Genomic DNA, 17,838 nt, shown 5'->3' with positions numbered 1-17,838 from the left:
TCCACGGTTTATCATTGAGCACAAACAGGTCAATTGATGGAATTAAGTTGTTTTCCAGTACTTCTATGTATATTCTGGAGTTGATTCTCCTTTGTAATTGAACCTTTGTAATTGAACCTTTGTAATTGAACCTTTGTAATTGAACCTTTGTAATTGAACCTTGAATTGAACCTTTGTAATTGAAGCATGACCAGATTCCTATCGAGCCTCCTCCACTTTGTACAGTCAGTCTAATGTACCTGGCATAATACTTTTCGTGAGCCATTCTTTTGACTGTTATGTTAGATTTGCGATTGATAAGCTCAAAGTTACTCTCATCACTCCACATGTTTTTCCATTGTTCTATTGTCCAATACCTTCTTTCACAACACCATTTTAGTCTCCTTTGTTTATCATATGGACGCAGGAGCGGTTTCTTCAAAGCAGAGTAGACTCCAATCTCGTATTTGATAAGTATTCGGCAGACTGTGCTTTGAGAAATAGATGTATTTCGCGTTGTATTGAATTCTGTGGTCAATTCTTTGTAACTAATTCTTGGATTAGCTCTGACAGCTCTAAAAAGGGCATTATCGTCCTTTCTGGTGGTTGACAAGGGTCTACCTGGCCTAGTTTTCTCACTGGCACCACCAGTGTGAATAAAGTTTTGCTTTGCTGTCCGAATGCATTTCTCAGAAACTCTGATTAACCTGGCAATTTCTCTATTACTTTTGGTTCCTTCTTTGATGTGAGCAATAATTTGCCATCTTTCACCTTGAGTGATACGTTTTTTGCCTATTTTTCGCATCTTTTTAGTGCAAAACTAACTTAACTTTTGTTTATTTAATAAATAATGATTAACTAATTCCAGGTAAGTCATATTTATATAAGGTTTTTTGAAAAAATCAATTAATTTAGGCCTATTAATGAAAAATATGGAAAAAAATCTACTAATTAAGTATCAATTAACAAGATATAAGACTTTTTTGATTGTGTGTCTAAATTTATGAATAAAATAAAATTAAGCTTATCAATTAACTTTTTGTGTCAATTGGCATAGAATGAGTAATAAACATTCTGTAAAAAAAATTAAGGTACTCTATAATAGAGTTTCACTCTATTATAGAGTACACTTCCTCTATTAAATTATATATCAAACATAGCGGTAGCACTTTTATTTTATTTTTTATTTTAAGTATTTTCTTACATATATGTAAAAAAAAATGAGTGCGTCTAAATTTATGAAAACCACTGTATATATATATATATATATATACATATGTATATATATATATATATATATATATATATATATATATATATATATATATATATATATATATATATATATATATATATATATATATATATATATATCAGTGAAGAACCCAGAGTTTATTTGGGGATACCACTTTCTTTTGCGGCAACATTGGGGGAGGGGGTATGTTTTTGAGTACCTCCCCCTCTTCCGGTGCCGCGACAAAGATTTTTAGTCATCATTTTTTCAATCATCATATTAATCATTTGTGTTTATCTTGTTTAGTTTTATCCTAAGATATAGTTGATTTAAAGACATTTTTTGAATATATAAATTTACCAGTGGACAAATGTTACTTAAGTTACGATAAGAAAACTATTTTACTGACTTTAATAAACGCTTTTGTTGCAAATAACACCCTATTAGTGAATAATTATTGAAAGTTTTTCAAAGCATTTTAAACATTTATTAACTTTATTTTAGTAAATTCAATATTAGAAGTTATTAATGTTTTAAATAAATGGTAATTAAATGTTTAAATACTTTAAACAAATTTTAGAGGGTTATAACCACAAGTAGCCTCCTCATACTGTAGTGGCCTTCTAGGCCTTGGGGAGGTGAATTATAAAAACAAAAAATATATATAGTAAATCGCGCAATGTTTGTAAAATTAACAAAGCAGTTTTATGTCTTGTACTCAAATAACTATTTGAATAAAAAACATAAGCATTTAATAAACGTATTTACTATTGTTTTAATTTTAAAATTTTGATATAAATATTAGCAAATCTATTCATTTAACTTTTACTAAAGGTTAATAATTTTTAAAGTGATTTTAAAGTGCCTTTTAAAGATATTTAAAGAAGAGACGATTAAGGTAAACATAATTTTTTAAATGTTACTTTTTTTTAATTAAAAATATATTATATTTTAAAAAATATATTTTTAAAAATATATTATATTTTTTTAATCATTAAGTATAATTACAAAAATTACTTTAATAAATAAGTTACATTTACTATGGGTTATTTTTAATAGATCTTAATAAAATTTTTATTAAGTTACTTTAATGTTATTTGTATCATTTTAAAAGTCAAAAAAAAATATGGAAAAAAAACAAAACTTTCTTAAAAAGTTAACGTTTCATTTTTTCATTTTCATCGTATAAACTAAAATAGCAAGCTAAAGATCAAAAGTTCATTCATTCAAAAATTAAATTTGTGTAAACCGAACGACAGTTGTGTCTTTACGTAAAAAAGCAATTTATTTTAATTCATTTTTTGCAAAGTTAGCATTTGCTAAGGCTTCTCTTTATCATGCTTACCATTATCTTACTCCTGATTCCATTCTCCACTTCTACAAATATCTTATTCATCCATGTATGATACTGATTTGGGCTGATTATTATAATGATGCTCTTTCTCTTCTAGGTTCAAAAATGCATTGTAAAGGAAGTTGGACTTGCTTTATCTTCCAATTTTGAGCCACTCTATCATCATTGTGAGGTTGCATTTAATTCTCTTTTCTACAAACACTATCACGGTCGTTACTCAAAGGAGCTATCATTTATCAAGTTCCATCAATCAAAACTCATTCTCGCTTGTCATTCAGCAAAATTACATCCTTTTAGTGTATTTGTCTCTTCATGCTTCAAAAACTTTTATTTGTCTAGTTTTTTTACCCGCACTTTAACCCTTTGGAACTCTCTCCTATCTTCATGTTTTCCTGACTCATACAACTTACAACTTTCAAGTCAACAGGTTCCTTACACTTTAACTCTATTCTTTATTTCCTTACCTGTCAACAGGTTCCTTACACTTTAACTCTAATTTTTATTTTCTAGTATTTCCCAATTTAATAATGGTTGTTTGCAGCCTCATTGGGAGCAAACTAGATTATTTTTTTAAAAAAGTGATTAATCCTTTTAGTCTTTACCTAAAGATTACTTATTGATACTAAAACCAGATTTTTAAATATACCAAAGTAAATGTGTTATTTGGTTTAAATGCCATTTTTTTAAAAAGAAGACATTAAATTCAATTTTCATATTAATAGAAGCATCATGTATTTTACTTAAACAAATAATCTTCCTTAGTCATAAAAAAATGATAATTAATAAATTTTGAATCCCTGTTTTGACCTTTGCTGATTTTTATTGAGTATAACAGTTTTGAACAATTTCTGTATATATAGTATTGACCAATAATGGTATCCCTCTTTTCAATATATACCCTAAATGAACTACACCTGCTGTTTTAAAGAAGATGTATAACATGTTCGTTTTATAAATTTTGCATGTCTTACTATTGTTCTCAGACATTTGCAACATTAACTCAACTAGCATTAGCTGACTTATGTCCAACTTGTTTCAAATAAAACCAAAATTCATCCCCTGTAACAACATCATCAAGTTTCCATAGATATTTTCTGAATAAATGTTCCTTTATGTCCATAGACATAGAAAATGTCTTTTATGTTTAGAATAGAATTTCTGAATAAATATCTTTTGATTTTGTTTAGTTAATTGGTGGTGTATCCATCATGATGTTCATTTTCTGTTTTTAAGAGCGCTGTGATAATAATAGATTAATTTGTAACATGTATTACATAAAGGTTCCATTCAATAATGACATGCAATTGCTTGATATTCTCAGCTATATTTAAAATTGTTCAATGTTCGAAACCTTTTTAAGTTTCTTTTTATACATAAATGATGAGATGGGATGGACATATTTTGATCCATGTTTAAGCAATCAAACATAATTTTTCCATGGTAACTTGATTTAGAGTTTAAGATTTTTTTTTTATTAATTGTATAACTATATTATTGACATCAACCTGCCGATAATTGACCATTTAGCAGATGCATCAGCATCGGTCTTGGTAACCATTGGCCGATGCCAATTGTATTGAAAAAACAGTTTTTTAATTTTTGTGTTTCTATATCGGTACAAAAATTTTCCATAAACAAAAATACATTTATAAGCCTAAGTTATTATATAGACATACCTGCAACCGCTAAACCTTTAAATATTTTTTGAACTGTTTTTTATCAGGATCTCTGTGCATTCAGTGTCTTTTTATAATTTAGGAAAGCAATTATATTACTTATGGATCCAAACTATACAAAGAGATAAGTTTAAAATCAAGAAATATAAATGTAATGTAAAATATAAAAAAATTTCTGCCAGATATTCTTCTTCTTGATATTTTTATTTTTCAAAATTTACAAACTGCTTTGAACATGTATTTTCATCTATATCAAAATAATGAGACTTTTAGTTGCTTTATTTCCCTGGCAGTACTGCGCTCAACTCATTTCTCCGCGCAGCAGCCTTGTTCGTCAAGGTTCGTGTTTCGGAGTTATAGAGTTGAGAGAGGGTTATACCACAAATAAGTAGCCTTCTCGTCTGCAGTGGCCTTTTCAGCCTTGAGGGTGAATTAACAACAAAAAAAAAGTTCTTATTTATATTTATTTCTAAGTTTAATTCCTAGAAAAATATATATATATATATATATATATATATATATATATATATATATATATATATATATATATATATATATATATATATATATATATGTATAGGAAAAAGTTAGTATATATATATATAGGAAAAAGTGAGTCTCAATTTATATGTGTCATATAAATTGAGACTCACTTTTTTCTATCTTTATTTCCATCTATCTACTCCATCTATCTGCCCGACCTATTTTTTTAAAGATTGTAATTCTAATGTGAAAAAAAATATATTCTCTAAAATACTACATTTAAATCCATTTTAAAAATTAATTTATTTATTTATACATTTGTATACTCCTATGACATTTTTCCTATACTAATTTTTAAAGAACTTCTATAGAATTTTTTGATGTAAAAACTATTTTGATTACTACTGCTTAAATTGTGCTGCCAGCTAAGAGATATACGTCCTTGAGAGGCTATACCAAGACAAGGTCCTGTTAAAACTTTGTTGATTTTATCTTTTGATTCTGATATAATTAGATCAAGTGAGTTGTTTAGATTTCTATCAGTTTTCTTTAAAGTTGGACATTTGATATGCTGGTAGAGGTGGTTGTAACAAAGAGCATCATTGAAACAATTCAAGATTATTTTCATTATCAGATGTGATACTCCAGTCAGATTGCCAAGCTATGTCTGGAAAGTTTGTCACCTGTCACAATTATGCCATTATATACTTTTGTATCAACTAAGTATCTAGCATAACTAAGTGCACAAATTAATTTATTTAATTGTACTGAAACAGTTGGAAAGTTCCTCTCAGGGTGATAAATACAACCTACTAGAAATTTTTCTCATGGTAATTTTATTTCAACCCATAGTTCTTTGCATTTAAAGTTTTTATTTAGCTGCAATTTATCTAGTTCACTTGCTATTATATCATTGTGAACATAAATTGCTACACCTCTTCCATAACTAATTCTATCTTTTCTAAATAGCATATAGTTATTGATTGATGGAGCAGAAGTAGAATAGAACCAAGTCTTAGTTATAGAGATTAGATCGTATTTGCTTTGTTCAGCTAATAACTGGAGTTCAGTAATTTTATCTTTTTGAGTGAAGTTGCATTAGTGTAGAAGCAATGGAGAGATTTTGATTTATTCTGATAAAGATTGTTTTTGTTTGGTTACCCATTTATATGCCAATTGATTTGCTAATTGTTTAGACTGGAATGACATACGATAGCCCTGCAGCTGCGCAAACTTCTTTCCAGTTGCCAAACTTCTTTCTCAGTACCATTGATATTGATTTTTTTTGTGTGTTGATGCATTTAAGCCTCCCTCTTCTGATGACATATCGAAAGGATTGGTTGAGTACTTTATTTGTCTTTAGAGCATCATTGTACTTTTTCCTGCTTTTATTTAGTTTGTTGAAAGTATCAACTTCAGAAAGAATTGGGTCTGGACTAATAAAAACTTTGTTTTTGTAATCGTCAATTTTTAATTGGGGTTTTGCGGAAGTCAATATACTGTTTCTAGTTTCCACGTTTTCAAATTGGACAACAATGGGTTGAGTAACAAGCGAGTCCTTTTGAGCACTTATATTTGCTGGAAGCTTATGGACTCTTGTGAATGAAACCTGTTTTTATGGCCTCAATAGCATCTTTTACAGCAGCTTTGTCATCATTGTGACTTTTTATGCAAGGAAGACCATAAATGACTCTATGAGTTGCTTTAGTTGCTTGCATCTTATTATTTTGTTCAGTAACCTTTGCAATAGTCTTTACTGTTGTGATTTGGGGTTAGCTACAACCTCTGACCAAGCTGTTAAATTTACTGTGATATATATATATCAACCTTTAGAATTAGGGTCGGCATTCGTCAATGCTGACCTAACTGCCAAGTGTTTGAGGTCGGCAAAAAATAAAAGTGTTTGAGGTCGACAAAAAATTGCTGACCTTGTTTTTATGTTTTATGGTAAGACCTTTATTTTTGTTTTATGGTACGCAAATTATTGTCGACCTTATTTTTCCTAATTCCAAGGGTTGATATATATATTTAAATTTCTAACTATATTCTAGGAATTAAACTTAGAAATAAAATTCAATAAAAATCAAATCAACAATGAGCAAAGTAACTAAGCAGGAAATTTTAGCAAATAAGCAAGCATTAAAATTAAGCAAATTTACGCAAACAAGCAAACATTAAAATTGACCGTTAACATTATATTTGAAAAAATCCTAATTTACCTATCAGTAAAAAGAATACAAATTCAAATTTAGAGCCGATGGTGATGCATCAGTATCAGCGTGTACTAATCAGCATCAGCCAAAAAGAGGCATCCGTGCACCCCTAATTTTAATTTATCAAAAAATTTTATTAATATTTCTATCATAGTTCATCAATATTTGTCAATAAATGATAATTTAACATTCTATAGAGAAAGAGACAATTTGCTTATTCAACCTCCATCAACTCAACCCTTCCCCAACAGTTGTTTCTCTCCTTAAAATATAAGTCCGATATTTAAAAAAAGTTTTTTTAATTCTTTTACCACGCTAATGCAATCTTTTGATGTCCATTATAATTCCAAAACCCAAAGATTTTATATATTTATCAGTCAGGAAACTTATTTTTAAATGTTTTGTAATGCTTTTAATAATTACAAATAAGTACTTTAAAATCAAATAAAAAAATTTCAAATTGAAAAATTAAACCTACAACAAATAAAAATTAATGAAAAATTAAATTCGATAATTTATTATCGAATAATTGAATAAATAATCTTATTATCAATTAAAAAAAAGCAATTTTGTTTAGTTTTAAAAAATCCGTGGACAGTCTATTTTGCAATCTCAAATGCTTATATTTATTTCCTGATTGTTGTTTAATGATATAGTAAGAAATTGTGTTAAGTTTATATTGAAAATTTTGTTTGAGTTTTATACAGCAATAGCACTTACAAAGTATAACTTTTAACTTTTGTCAATAATTAGCATTATTAAAATAATCTCTATAAAACATCATATCTTAGATAGTTTATGATAGAAGTATCTAGTATTGCTTTTGTAATAAAAAAAGATGGACAATGTCAGAACTGTTTCCTTATGTACTGTGTGTCAATCACACTAACTGTACTAACAAAAAACAAATACTACATTTATTAGACAATCACAAACCTCATTGCTAACTAAGTCAATTCTTTTCTATAAAAAGAATGGAGTATGTTTGCTAAATGTACCCCCCCCCCCTCCCATTCTTCTAACATCATGCAACGCATTGTCTCTTGATATTAGGATATTCTCTATTTAAATCATATTGTGTAGCTTCCTACGATTGGCCTTATCAAATCATGGAAAAAAATATCTTGCTATGGCAGGAAAGAATGACATCTTTATTTTTGCTTTGACAAAATTTTGCAAATTGCATTGTAGAATATTTATAGTTTGTCTACTAATTTTTTAAAACATAACAAAGATTTTTAAATATGTTAGGAAAAAATACCTTATTTGTACAACAAAACATATAAATATATTTTTACTAAAATAGGTTATTATTCTGCTAATAATCAAAGAGTCAAAAGTACCCTTCCAGGTGGTTAAAGCTACAATCAACCACTTTGATATTTAATATTAAAACAGTAGTATAATTAACAAAAATCAAGATTTATATTAACACATTAGAAATACATTAGTTGTTAACTTTACTTTTTTTAAATCCATTAATTGCAATGCTACCAAAGTTCATTCTTTCTACTAAAAAATTCATTTATAAATAAATAAATATTAAGTGATTGAATGTTCCCCACCTTCCCTTATCTATTACAAAAACTTCAGTAAATATGTCAGCAGTTGCCAAAAATTAAACTTTTCCCTTCTCAACAAATAACCTGAAAAAAATTCATTATTAACTATGCAATAGTATTATTTATTGTACATCAAATTTATATTGGGCCACAAAGTAAAAAAATAAAGTATAGATACATCTAATCAGTAAAAAAATAGAGTATAGATACATCTAATCAGTAAAAAATAAAGTATAGATAGTATCTAATCAGTAAAGAATACAAAAAAGTTTTTAATTAGTAGTTTAATAATAACTATTATAAATTGTATTTTGAATCTAGCTTTTGAGTTCAAACTTTTTAAATTTGAAATAAATATTTAAATATAGATATTTATTGTATATGTAAATATTTAAAGCCTGGTATTTAATTTTTTTAGTTTACTTTATTAAAAGGGGACTGCATAACTCTCATCCATAAATTGTTGTGTAAAACTTTGACTAAGAAAATGATTTGTAATACTTCAATACAGAAATTGCTAAATAGCTGAATCATTCAGTGAATAAAATATTTTGTTAAAGCTGAGGCCTGCTTATTTACTTTTAATTCTTACCATTTTTAGCAGAAGTTTTAAGCGCATCAAAAATCTTTTCTCCAACTTCAGCTTGAGTATAAGGTCCACCTGGAACATCAGAATTTTTTAATGTCCAATAAAATGACAGAATGTCAATCCTACTCTTTGCATTATTAATCATGCTTAACCAATGCTTTGAAATGGAATCATGAGTGTTATTAAAGGCTAGAATTGGTGGCAATGTTTCTACAATTTGTAATGTGCATTGAGAATCATTGCATGAGTCGTTTTGAAAAGAAAGTTTGCTATTTGCAACTACCAATTTTGTCTTTGAAAAAAGATATGCAACTACAAGGAAAATAGCAAAAACCATTAAAAGTGAAGCAGTTATTATAAAAGCCCTCTTTTTCCATTTGTGCACAGTATATTTGAAAACTATTCCTGTATTTAAAAAATTTTTTTTTTCAAGCTTTCTTTTATTTGCTAAGTTGTCATCAGCGAAAAACGTTTCATCACTTGTAGAAAGTGTCATTGCTAAATCATTTTCGTATGCACTCATGATAAACAACTCAGATGGGTTTGTTGATGTTATTGTTTGTGACGATAACGGAACCGAAACTAGTATAGTAACCTAAAAACTAGTCAATAAATACTCCCGAAAGCTAAATCTTCTCAGAAAACCATTGCACGCTTAGAAAACCATGAAATCCGAGAGTGGTCATGTTCTGAAACCTGCTCACTCCGTTAATGGTAATGTAATGAGCAGTGGCGTACTGCAAGGACTTTTTTTCGCTCTAAAAGCTTAGGAAAAGATGTATTCTTATGTAAAATTATTTTTATGTAAAATTATTTCTATTTTAAGAAAGTTTATTTAAAATTAAATTTTAAATAAACTTTCTTAAAATATTTTTTTGATCTGACAAAGTTTTGATACCCAAATTTGGACTTTGAGAAAATAAAAAAATATATAAAATCTCATTAAAAAAAATAAATATGCATATCATTTTGTTTTACAAAAAATTGAATGCAAATAATATTTGTAGACAGTTGCAAGTTTGCTTGATACTTGTTTGACTGTTATTATTTTCATAGATCCTTTCTGCAGATTTTGCACTTTTCAGGGGAAGGAGGGGAGGAGCACTATATATATTTTTTATAAAGTTTTAATGAATAAAAAGACTTTCTAGTTCTTAGGACTTAGTTATTTTGTTTTAGAAATTAAAAAGAGGTGGTGCTAGTGATGTAATTTCAACAAAAAGCAGTTTGTTTTTCGCCTATCTTACCCAAATGATACTTTGATTACACTATTAAAACACTATTAAAAAAACAATTATAAAGTCTATTAATATTAAAAGCTTAATAAAATTTATTTATTTGTTTTGAACACAGGTAACAACTCTCTATGTTGAGCTCTAGTTCTAATATACCCATCTCTTGCATCTGGTTTAACTACCGACATAGATGCTCCTTTCACTTGTTTTACAGCACGCTCAGTACTTTGAGTATGATTTTTGAAAGAACGAGTTATTAAAGGTGTCAATCTTAGCAATAGTAATTTAGTAAGCAAACAAGTAAAAATACGTTCTTGTACTTCTTCATTTTTCCATTCGACTAGCTCTTGAAGAGTTTAGTTTAGGTATTTTTCTTGATCGAATTCGCATATCTCCAAGGATATCATTATCCCTTTGTTTCAAAATATGGTCAACTGCAAAGTTCCGGTCTTCTGCATTGTTACTGGATAATAAAGAGATTAAAATTCTTTCATTATTTGCACATCAAGCTCCTAATTGGATCTAGGCAGTCATTTCTTTTACCTTATCAGATTTTTTTTACCTTATCAGGCTGATTTCTGAGAATTCTCAATTGAGAAAGAATGTGATAAAGAGCATCTTCAAATTTGTCCTTTACTTTTATGTCACAAAAAAAGTTTAAAGTAAAACTGTAAACAAAATAACACAAGTAAGATTCTTCAAATTCTGCTCAGTTTAGTCATGTTTCCTTGTCCGCATAAAGACTGTTCTCATGCCGGTAATGAGCCATTTGCCATGACTTAAAGGACCACATTGAATTCCTCTTAGATTAGGTGGCAACACACCAATCTTAACTGCTTTACATAGCTTGTACGATTGTTTTTGGTCTGTTGACAAATTTTTTAGTATTGTTTCTGGAATGTCAACAAAGCTCTCTTTGTCTGGAAGAGCCTTGAACTAAGGATTATACTTTTTTTTATTAAAACCAAAATAAAATTTTCCCACAGGACCTACAAATCCAGTACTACGTGATGTTGGTTCATCAATTCCTTCTATTAGGTGACGCAAAAGTAACTCATTTGAATAAAACATGCATATGGCCCAGTGGTAATTGTGATCTAACACCTTTCAAGATGCGCTATAGCATCACCTTTCCAGCCGGTGTTAATTAAAGTACTATCTGCTGCAAGTATTAAACATGATTCAGTAAGATTATATTGTTTAAGCAAAAAATAAACACATTCGGCAATATTTTTAGCTGGTTATCTAGATGAATAGCTGCATCCGGGGTAAAATGACCAAGCTATCGACCGCCAGGTTCTATAGTCACGGTAATGTGTTGATCTTTGATAATAATAGAGTGTAACTGTGCGTTTGAATCATTCGCAATTGCTCTTGTTGAATCTTTCCTTTCATCAAAGTGAACACCAATATTATCATTTGGATGTTTTAAGTTATCATTTTTCTTTGCATCTACCATAACTTTTTTCCTCGCTCTTGTCAACATAGAATGATCACAAGCATGGTAAGAGGATTTAGGGTTGAGAAATCCTGCTTTAATTAAATCTTGTTGATAACTTTTAGCAATTGTTGCAGTTGCGGCAGGTGAAATTCCAAACTATATAAAAATAAAAAAGTGAAATAAAACTAGTTTATGTTTATTTTTATTAACTCGTCATCTGCTCAATAAAACAATAATATATATAATCACCCTATGCCAGCCATAGCTGTGTTTTTTATTGAAATGGTGTTTTTTCTTGACTTCTTATCTAAAAATCTTGTTACAAGGAAAGCAAAGATGCCAAACTTATCCTTTAGAAGTTTTTCAACCAACAATCTAATTTCATTATCTTGTTTTAATGTAAAGTAAATATTAACTGGATCATATTTTTTGTTGAGAGGAGAGCTAGGAGAAATATTTTCTTGATATTCTTTATATATAGCATTTAAAAATACAACTTGTGAATCTTGTCAACATATAATGATCGTTATACAAAACGTAATAATATTAAAATATGCAACGTGTGACGTCAATAATTAGCTTTGCTAATTATTAACGCACATTAAAATAACAATACAAACATTTACAACTATTAATATTATAATATATCTATCTACTAATATATGTAATAATTATAAATGTATAATAATTATATATGTAATAATTATATATGTATGTATGTATATATTAATATACATATATATATATATATATATATATATATTTATATATATATATATATATATATATATATATATATATATATATATATATATATATATATAGTATTTGTTACTTCAAACTTGTATTTACTTTTAAAAACAATTGCTCATCCTGTAGTCTTTTAATTATTTTCTAGTAAGCTTCTTCGTCACTGACTTTTCTCTTTTAATTTTTTATATATTTTATTGTCTCAATTTTATCAGCATGTCTTATCTGCATGGCAGACTTTTCACCTGTCTTATTTCTTTGACCGTATAACCATCTGAGCTCCATAATTAGAATTTTTTAGTAAAAGTACAGGCGCAACTTATATGTGCTTTATTTTTACAACTTTTTGGGGAAGTACACCCAGACAGATTATTCTCGCATAGAAGTATTTTATGAGGACATTTGGTGAGATCCATAAATTTATCTAGTTTCAATATAAGTTCTTCTTTTAATTTTAGTTTAGTTCTTAAGATCTTCCCCATGCAACATTTTTTACTTTCTCTCAAAGAGTTTTTATTCGACAATATAACGATTTCTCACCAATAATAACTGGCTATTAAAACTTAACACTTGCTTTTCTCCAATGAGCAAAAACAAGTGGAACCAGATTGCTTCAAAGATCTCTGATTGAGTATTTGTTTTTGTGTATATTCTTTTTTTCTTTTAATAAAGTTCCTTTTTAAATAACTGCTCTGTTTGTTGGCAGCTCACTAGGAATAAAATCCTTTCCAAGTCCAATAAACTCTGAAACTCTGGAATGGCCTAAGGACAGAGGTGACAAAAATTAAAAATATTGAGTTTAAAATGTGAGTAGAGCCGTGGCTACGCTCCCCTACACACCCAATTGGCAGTGGCTAGCAATATAAGGAGGCCCATTTTGAGTAAAAAACCAATTATTGATTTAAACCTTTCTTTTAAATAGAATATACATTGATAAATTAGAAATAGCTTTGCAGCATATCATTTATTTGTAATCTCTGTCTCAGTTTTGACTTCTTTTATCGTTGATAAAATTTTAATTCATTTGTAAGTATTTTATTCCATACCATAAGTCTTCTAATAGTGATTAAAAATTCAGTTGCAGCAAAATAACTTTTGGGCTGTATATAAGAGTTACTTAAATATCTAGTTAAGTATTTGTTCTGATTCATTTTAAATAACGGATTTTAGGAATAAAATTTTTATTAGTTTTGAACATAAAAATTAGAAAATGATAAAGATTTGACTTAAAAAATTGGTTGGGAATGTGTTAAACGGCTAACATTAGGTAACTCTGACTGCGTGTGTTTACATGTTAAAGAGTTTTTTAATTCATTCTTATACTGCACCAAGCAATGTTAGCATAATTAAGATGACAATGAGTATATCAGAAATATAAAAGTCTTAAACAAAGTGGATTTACAAAACGTTGCATCCTATAAATCAATGCTCTTTGAGATTTTACTTTCAGATACTTTGTATGATCTCTCCATATTATATTTTCGTCAAGGAGGACACCAAAAAATTTTGTATAGGCTTATCATTTTATTCTGCAACTCTCAATACAAAGTTTTGGAAGTTTTAGAAGAATTTTGTCTCGTTCATAATAACGATTGAAAAAAGTAAACTTTGTTTTAGTTAAATTTAGTGACAATTTTTTTCGATAAACCATTCAGCAAGATTAAATATATATATATATATATATATATATATATATATATATATATATATATATATATATATATATATATATATATATATATATATATATATATAGCCGTAAAACCTTATATATATATATTACGGCTATATATATATATATATATATATATATATAGCCGTAAAAATATATATATATATATATATATATATATATATATATATATATATATATATATAGCCGTAAAACCAAATTTGGTTTTTGAAAAAAACCAAATTTGGTTGTACGGCTTGTCCCAATAAACGAACCAAATTTGAATATCTAGAAAACCAATTTTTTTTGGTTTTTCAGAAAACCAAAATAATTTGGATTTTTGGAAAACCAATTTGAATATCCAGATAATCAAACCAAGCTGGTTTTCTAGAAAACCAACGCTATTTGGTTTTCTGGATAATCAAAATTGGTTCGTTTATTGGGACAAGCCGTAAAACCAAAAATTGGTTTTCAGTAATATCCATAAAATGATATTTTATGTCAAAATTCTTAACGCTTAACACGATTTTTTAATGCATTTATGATTATTTTACTAAACTTGGTTTTTTTTTACAGAATATAAATAATCGGCCAGAGATTACAATTTAATACAAAAACTAAAGTTTATTAATTTATTACCATATATACTTTTGATACGTATTTATATACATTATATAAATATATGGTGTTATATATAAATCGTATTCTAAATAGAAATATTAATGTACTATGAAACATAATAATATACTACTATATCAATTGAAAAAGAAAAAAATTCTCTATAAAAACAAATAAAAAGCGATAGCGAGTTCAAAAAAATAAACTTGATTTAAAAAAAAGGGTTTGAAACAATGACATTTATATGTTATTTTTATAATTTATATTAAAAGTTAAAAAAACTGACAATGTTTTGAATGTTGCCAGGAAGTTTACTATTTCGTTCGAAAACGTAATGTTCTAAAAAAGACAAGGTTTTTTGAAGTTTCTTTGGATACGCGATATCAAATATATAATAGGAACAGATGACAAGAGCCAAGCCACAAGTTATATCAGGCACAGAATTGCTTATGGTCACCCCATCAACTACAAGACTTATTCTTGTTGGATTTATAGCATCTCCTTCAATTTTCAGAGCTGGGGTTGGATAGATTGGATCCTACTAAAGAGAAGCATAATATTCTAATAAAGAAAAGCATAATATTATAAAATATTGAAAATTACATTAATTATGCAAAAAACGAGAATAAAAAAATATAAATTTTAAAAATACTACAACAAATATAAAATATAAGTGCTGACTTTGATTGTAAACTGTTTGAGTTTTTAAATAATAAAAGTTGAACTCAATTTTTAATCAAATAAATGAATATTAAAACGATTTAAATGATATAATGATATACAATCTTTTAAATGAATATAGTAATCAACAAAATTTACTAGCGTCATAGTGAACAAAAGTGCTTCTTCATCACAAAAAATGCTTGGAAGAATTAACGCATGAAGGTTTTTCATTGTCGCTAAAAATAAGAAAAATAAAATAAAAATTACAAAATTAGAGTAATAATTCAATAATTTTAATGTTAAATTAACAATTATTACCATCACTAATCTCATCCAGTACCCCTATTGCACAATGTTTTCCATCGAGCTAACAAAGGTTTTTTTAAATCTATCAACTTCTTTATTCCCTCCTTCATTCTACCCAATAATAACAAGCAATTATTATCAATATCTTTATTTGTAATAGCTCTAGCTGCTGCAAAAACCTAAAAATAAAACAAAGAAAATGACATCACAACGCCATTAAATTAAGTAAAAAAAAAGGCTGACTCCCACCCTAACATTGCAAGGGCTATTCTAAAAAAATTTGGGAAACAATACCCAGGAGCTGCATGAATATGCGATTTAGCAGAAAAATATATATATACGGACTTTGAAAAAAACAACACAAACTAATAAAAAATTAAAGTTCAATAAAGACAGATTAATCAAATTATTCTTGATTTTCCCAGGCCAAGGAAGTAAAAATATCTTTAATAATACAACTAATAGTCTAATTTAGTTTTATTATAATTTCAATTTTGTTAGGTATTTTTAATATAGTTTATGTTTATTTAAAGTATATTTCTTTATAAAAGTAACAAGACAAATGAAATTTGTTATTTCAAGTTTTGCTGAGCAAAGATTAGTAGCCTCATTCAGCAAGTCAGATTTCCGCTTACGACCAGAATTAACTCTAGAGTACTTTATCTTAAACTGTGCCACTTGCTCATCATTGAGAAGAGGTCGTCTAGCACGCTTAAATTTTGCTTTCAACAAATGCACAAGAAGTTCCTGACAATAGAATAAAAGAAAAAACTTCTTTAGCTATAAAATTTTGTAACACCATTGACATTATAAGTTTTAATTATACAGTTAACTACTCACAGAGCCATTGCAGTGATGAGGTTTAAGTGAAGGATACCTTAGAAAAAGCTCATTTGCTATTTCATAGAAGTTACTTGTACTTGGAAATCTATAAAGCATTTTATTTGGTGAAAACCAATAAAATACTTCATTTCAATTTTTATTATTATTGAAATATATTATATGTTAAGAAATATAAAATAGCAGCATTTTAACATTTTAATACTGATGATAAATAATGTTTTCTTTTAAAATTAAAAAATTCAATTATATGAACTTATAATTTAAACAGCAAACAAAATACTTACAACCCATACTGTTGCCTAATGATATCAAATAGAAAATCCATAATATATTCCTTTAGTTTTGATCTTTTTGGATGACTAAAGTTAATTTCTTTTCTTTCCACAGCAGCAAGGAGAAGAGGTGGCAATGTAAGTTAATCTGACTGAATACTAAAAATAAAATCAAAGTCCAATTAAATTATGCCCTTTTTATGTTATAGTAGCGTGAAAGTGTGCATGCATATAGAAGGATTGGCTAAATACATTGTATCAATTTAATTATTATTTGTTTGTTTAATAATATTAAATTTTAAATAAGATAACATTTAAAGAAAAATAAACATAGTTATAAATGTTTACAAATAAAAAAACATAACTTACAAAGGCTCAGAAATAGCTGGTGCCTCGTTACGAACAGGTGACACTGTAAAACTTACATTACAGTTTAACGTAGGTGACGAAGATCTTACACATATAACATTCTTTGATGCTAATTCTTTCTTAAAAAGAATTCTGTCTTTCATTGGAGGAATTAGTTCCTTAACATAAAATCATCTATTTCGTTAATTTCGTTCATCTGTATAAGTTATATAATGTTATAATAACAATACTATAATATTAAAAAAAAACATAACCTTACTGAATAAATGTTCAAAATGTATAAATTGGAATGAAAGGTTTGAAAACTATGCATAAATGTTTAATATGTTTAAAATTTAATATGTTTAACATTATTATATATTTGCTGTGCTATTATATTTTTATTATAAAATAGATCAAAGATTGGTACTATGTGTTATATTGAACCAATTCTTGTATAAACCAATTTATATTATATAAAAATCAGATAAAACACTTTTAATTGTCAAAATCAAAACAAATCAGTCAAAATCAACAAAAAAATTGTTTAGTTTTAATCAGTTAAACTAACAACAGTAATACATATAAATGTAATATTAT

At 27.4% G+C, this 17,838-nt stretch overlaps 2 protein-coding genes across 2 annotated transcripts in view; both read right to left on the bottom strand.

Moving 5' to 3' along the window:
- Nucleotides 1-9,781, bottom strand: part of LOC100213930 (5'-3' exonuclease PLD3) — a 32,998-nt gene extending 23,217 nt beyond the window's left edge. Inside the window, exon 1 of the mRNA XM_065818378.1 lies at nucleotides 9,094-9,781. Coding sequence (XP_065674450.1) covers nucleotides 9,094-9,613 — 520 coding nt within the window. The 5' untranslated portion in view covers nucleotides 9,614-9,781. The remainder of the gene's footprint in view (nucleotides 1-9,093) is intronic.
- A 5,217-nt stretch (nucleotides 9,782-14,998) lies between these two features.
- On the bottom strand, nucleotides 14,999-17,629 carry LOC136090584 (uncharacterized). Its single transcript, XM_065817376.1, has 6 exons — nucleotides 17,260-17,629; nucleotides 16,903-17,049; nucleotides 16,616-16,703; nucleotides 15,788-16,522; nucleotides 15,626-15,705; nucleotides 14,999-15,344 (listed from the first exon to the last, which is right to left on the bottom strand). Exons 2-4 carry the CDS (start codon nucleotides 16,941-16,943, stop codon nucleotides 16,283-16,285), a joined length of 369 nt encoding a protein of 122 aa, XP_065673448.1. The 5' UTR covers nucleotides 16,944-17,049; nucleotides 17,260-17,629; the 3' UTR covers nucleotides 14,999-15,344; nucleotides 15,626-15,705; nucleotides 15,788-16,282.
- Between the last annotated feature and the right edge of the window lie 209 nt (nucleotides 17,630-17,838).

The sequence above is a fragment of the Hydra vulgaris genome, chromosome 14 (genome assembly GCF_038396675.1).
Source record: "Hydra vulgaris chromosome 14, alternate assembly HydraT2T_AEP".
In the NCBI taxonomy this organism is placed as follows: domain Eukaryota; kingdom Metazoa; phylum Cnidaria; class Hydrozoa; order Anthoathecata; family Hydridae; genus Hydra; species Hydra vulgaris.
Note: the sequence above shows the minus strand (reverse complement) of the source record. Positions and strands in the feature narration are given on the sequence as shown.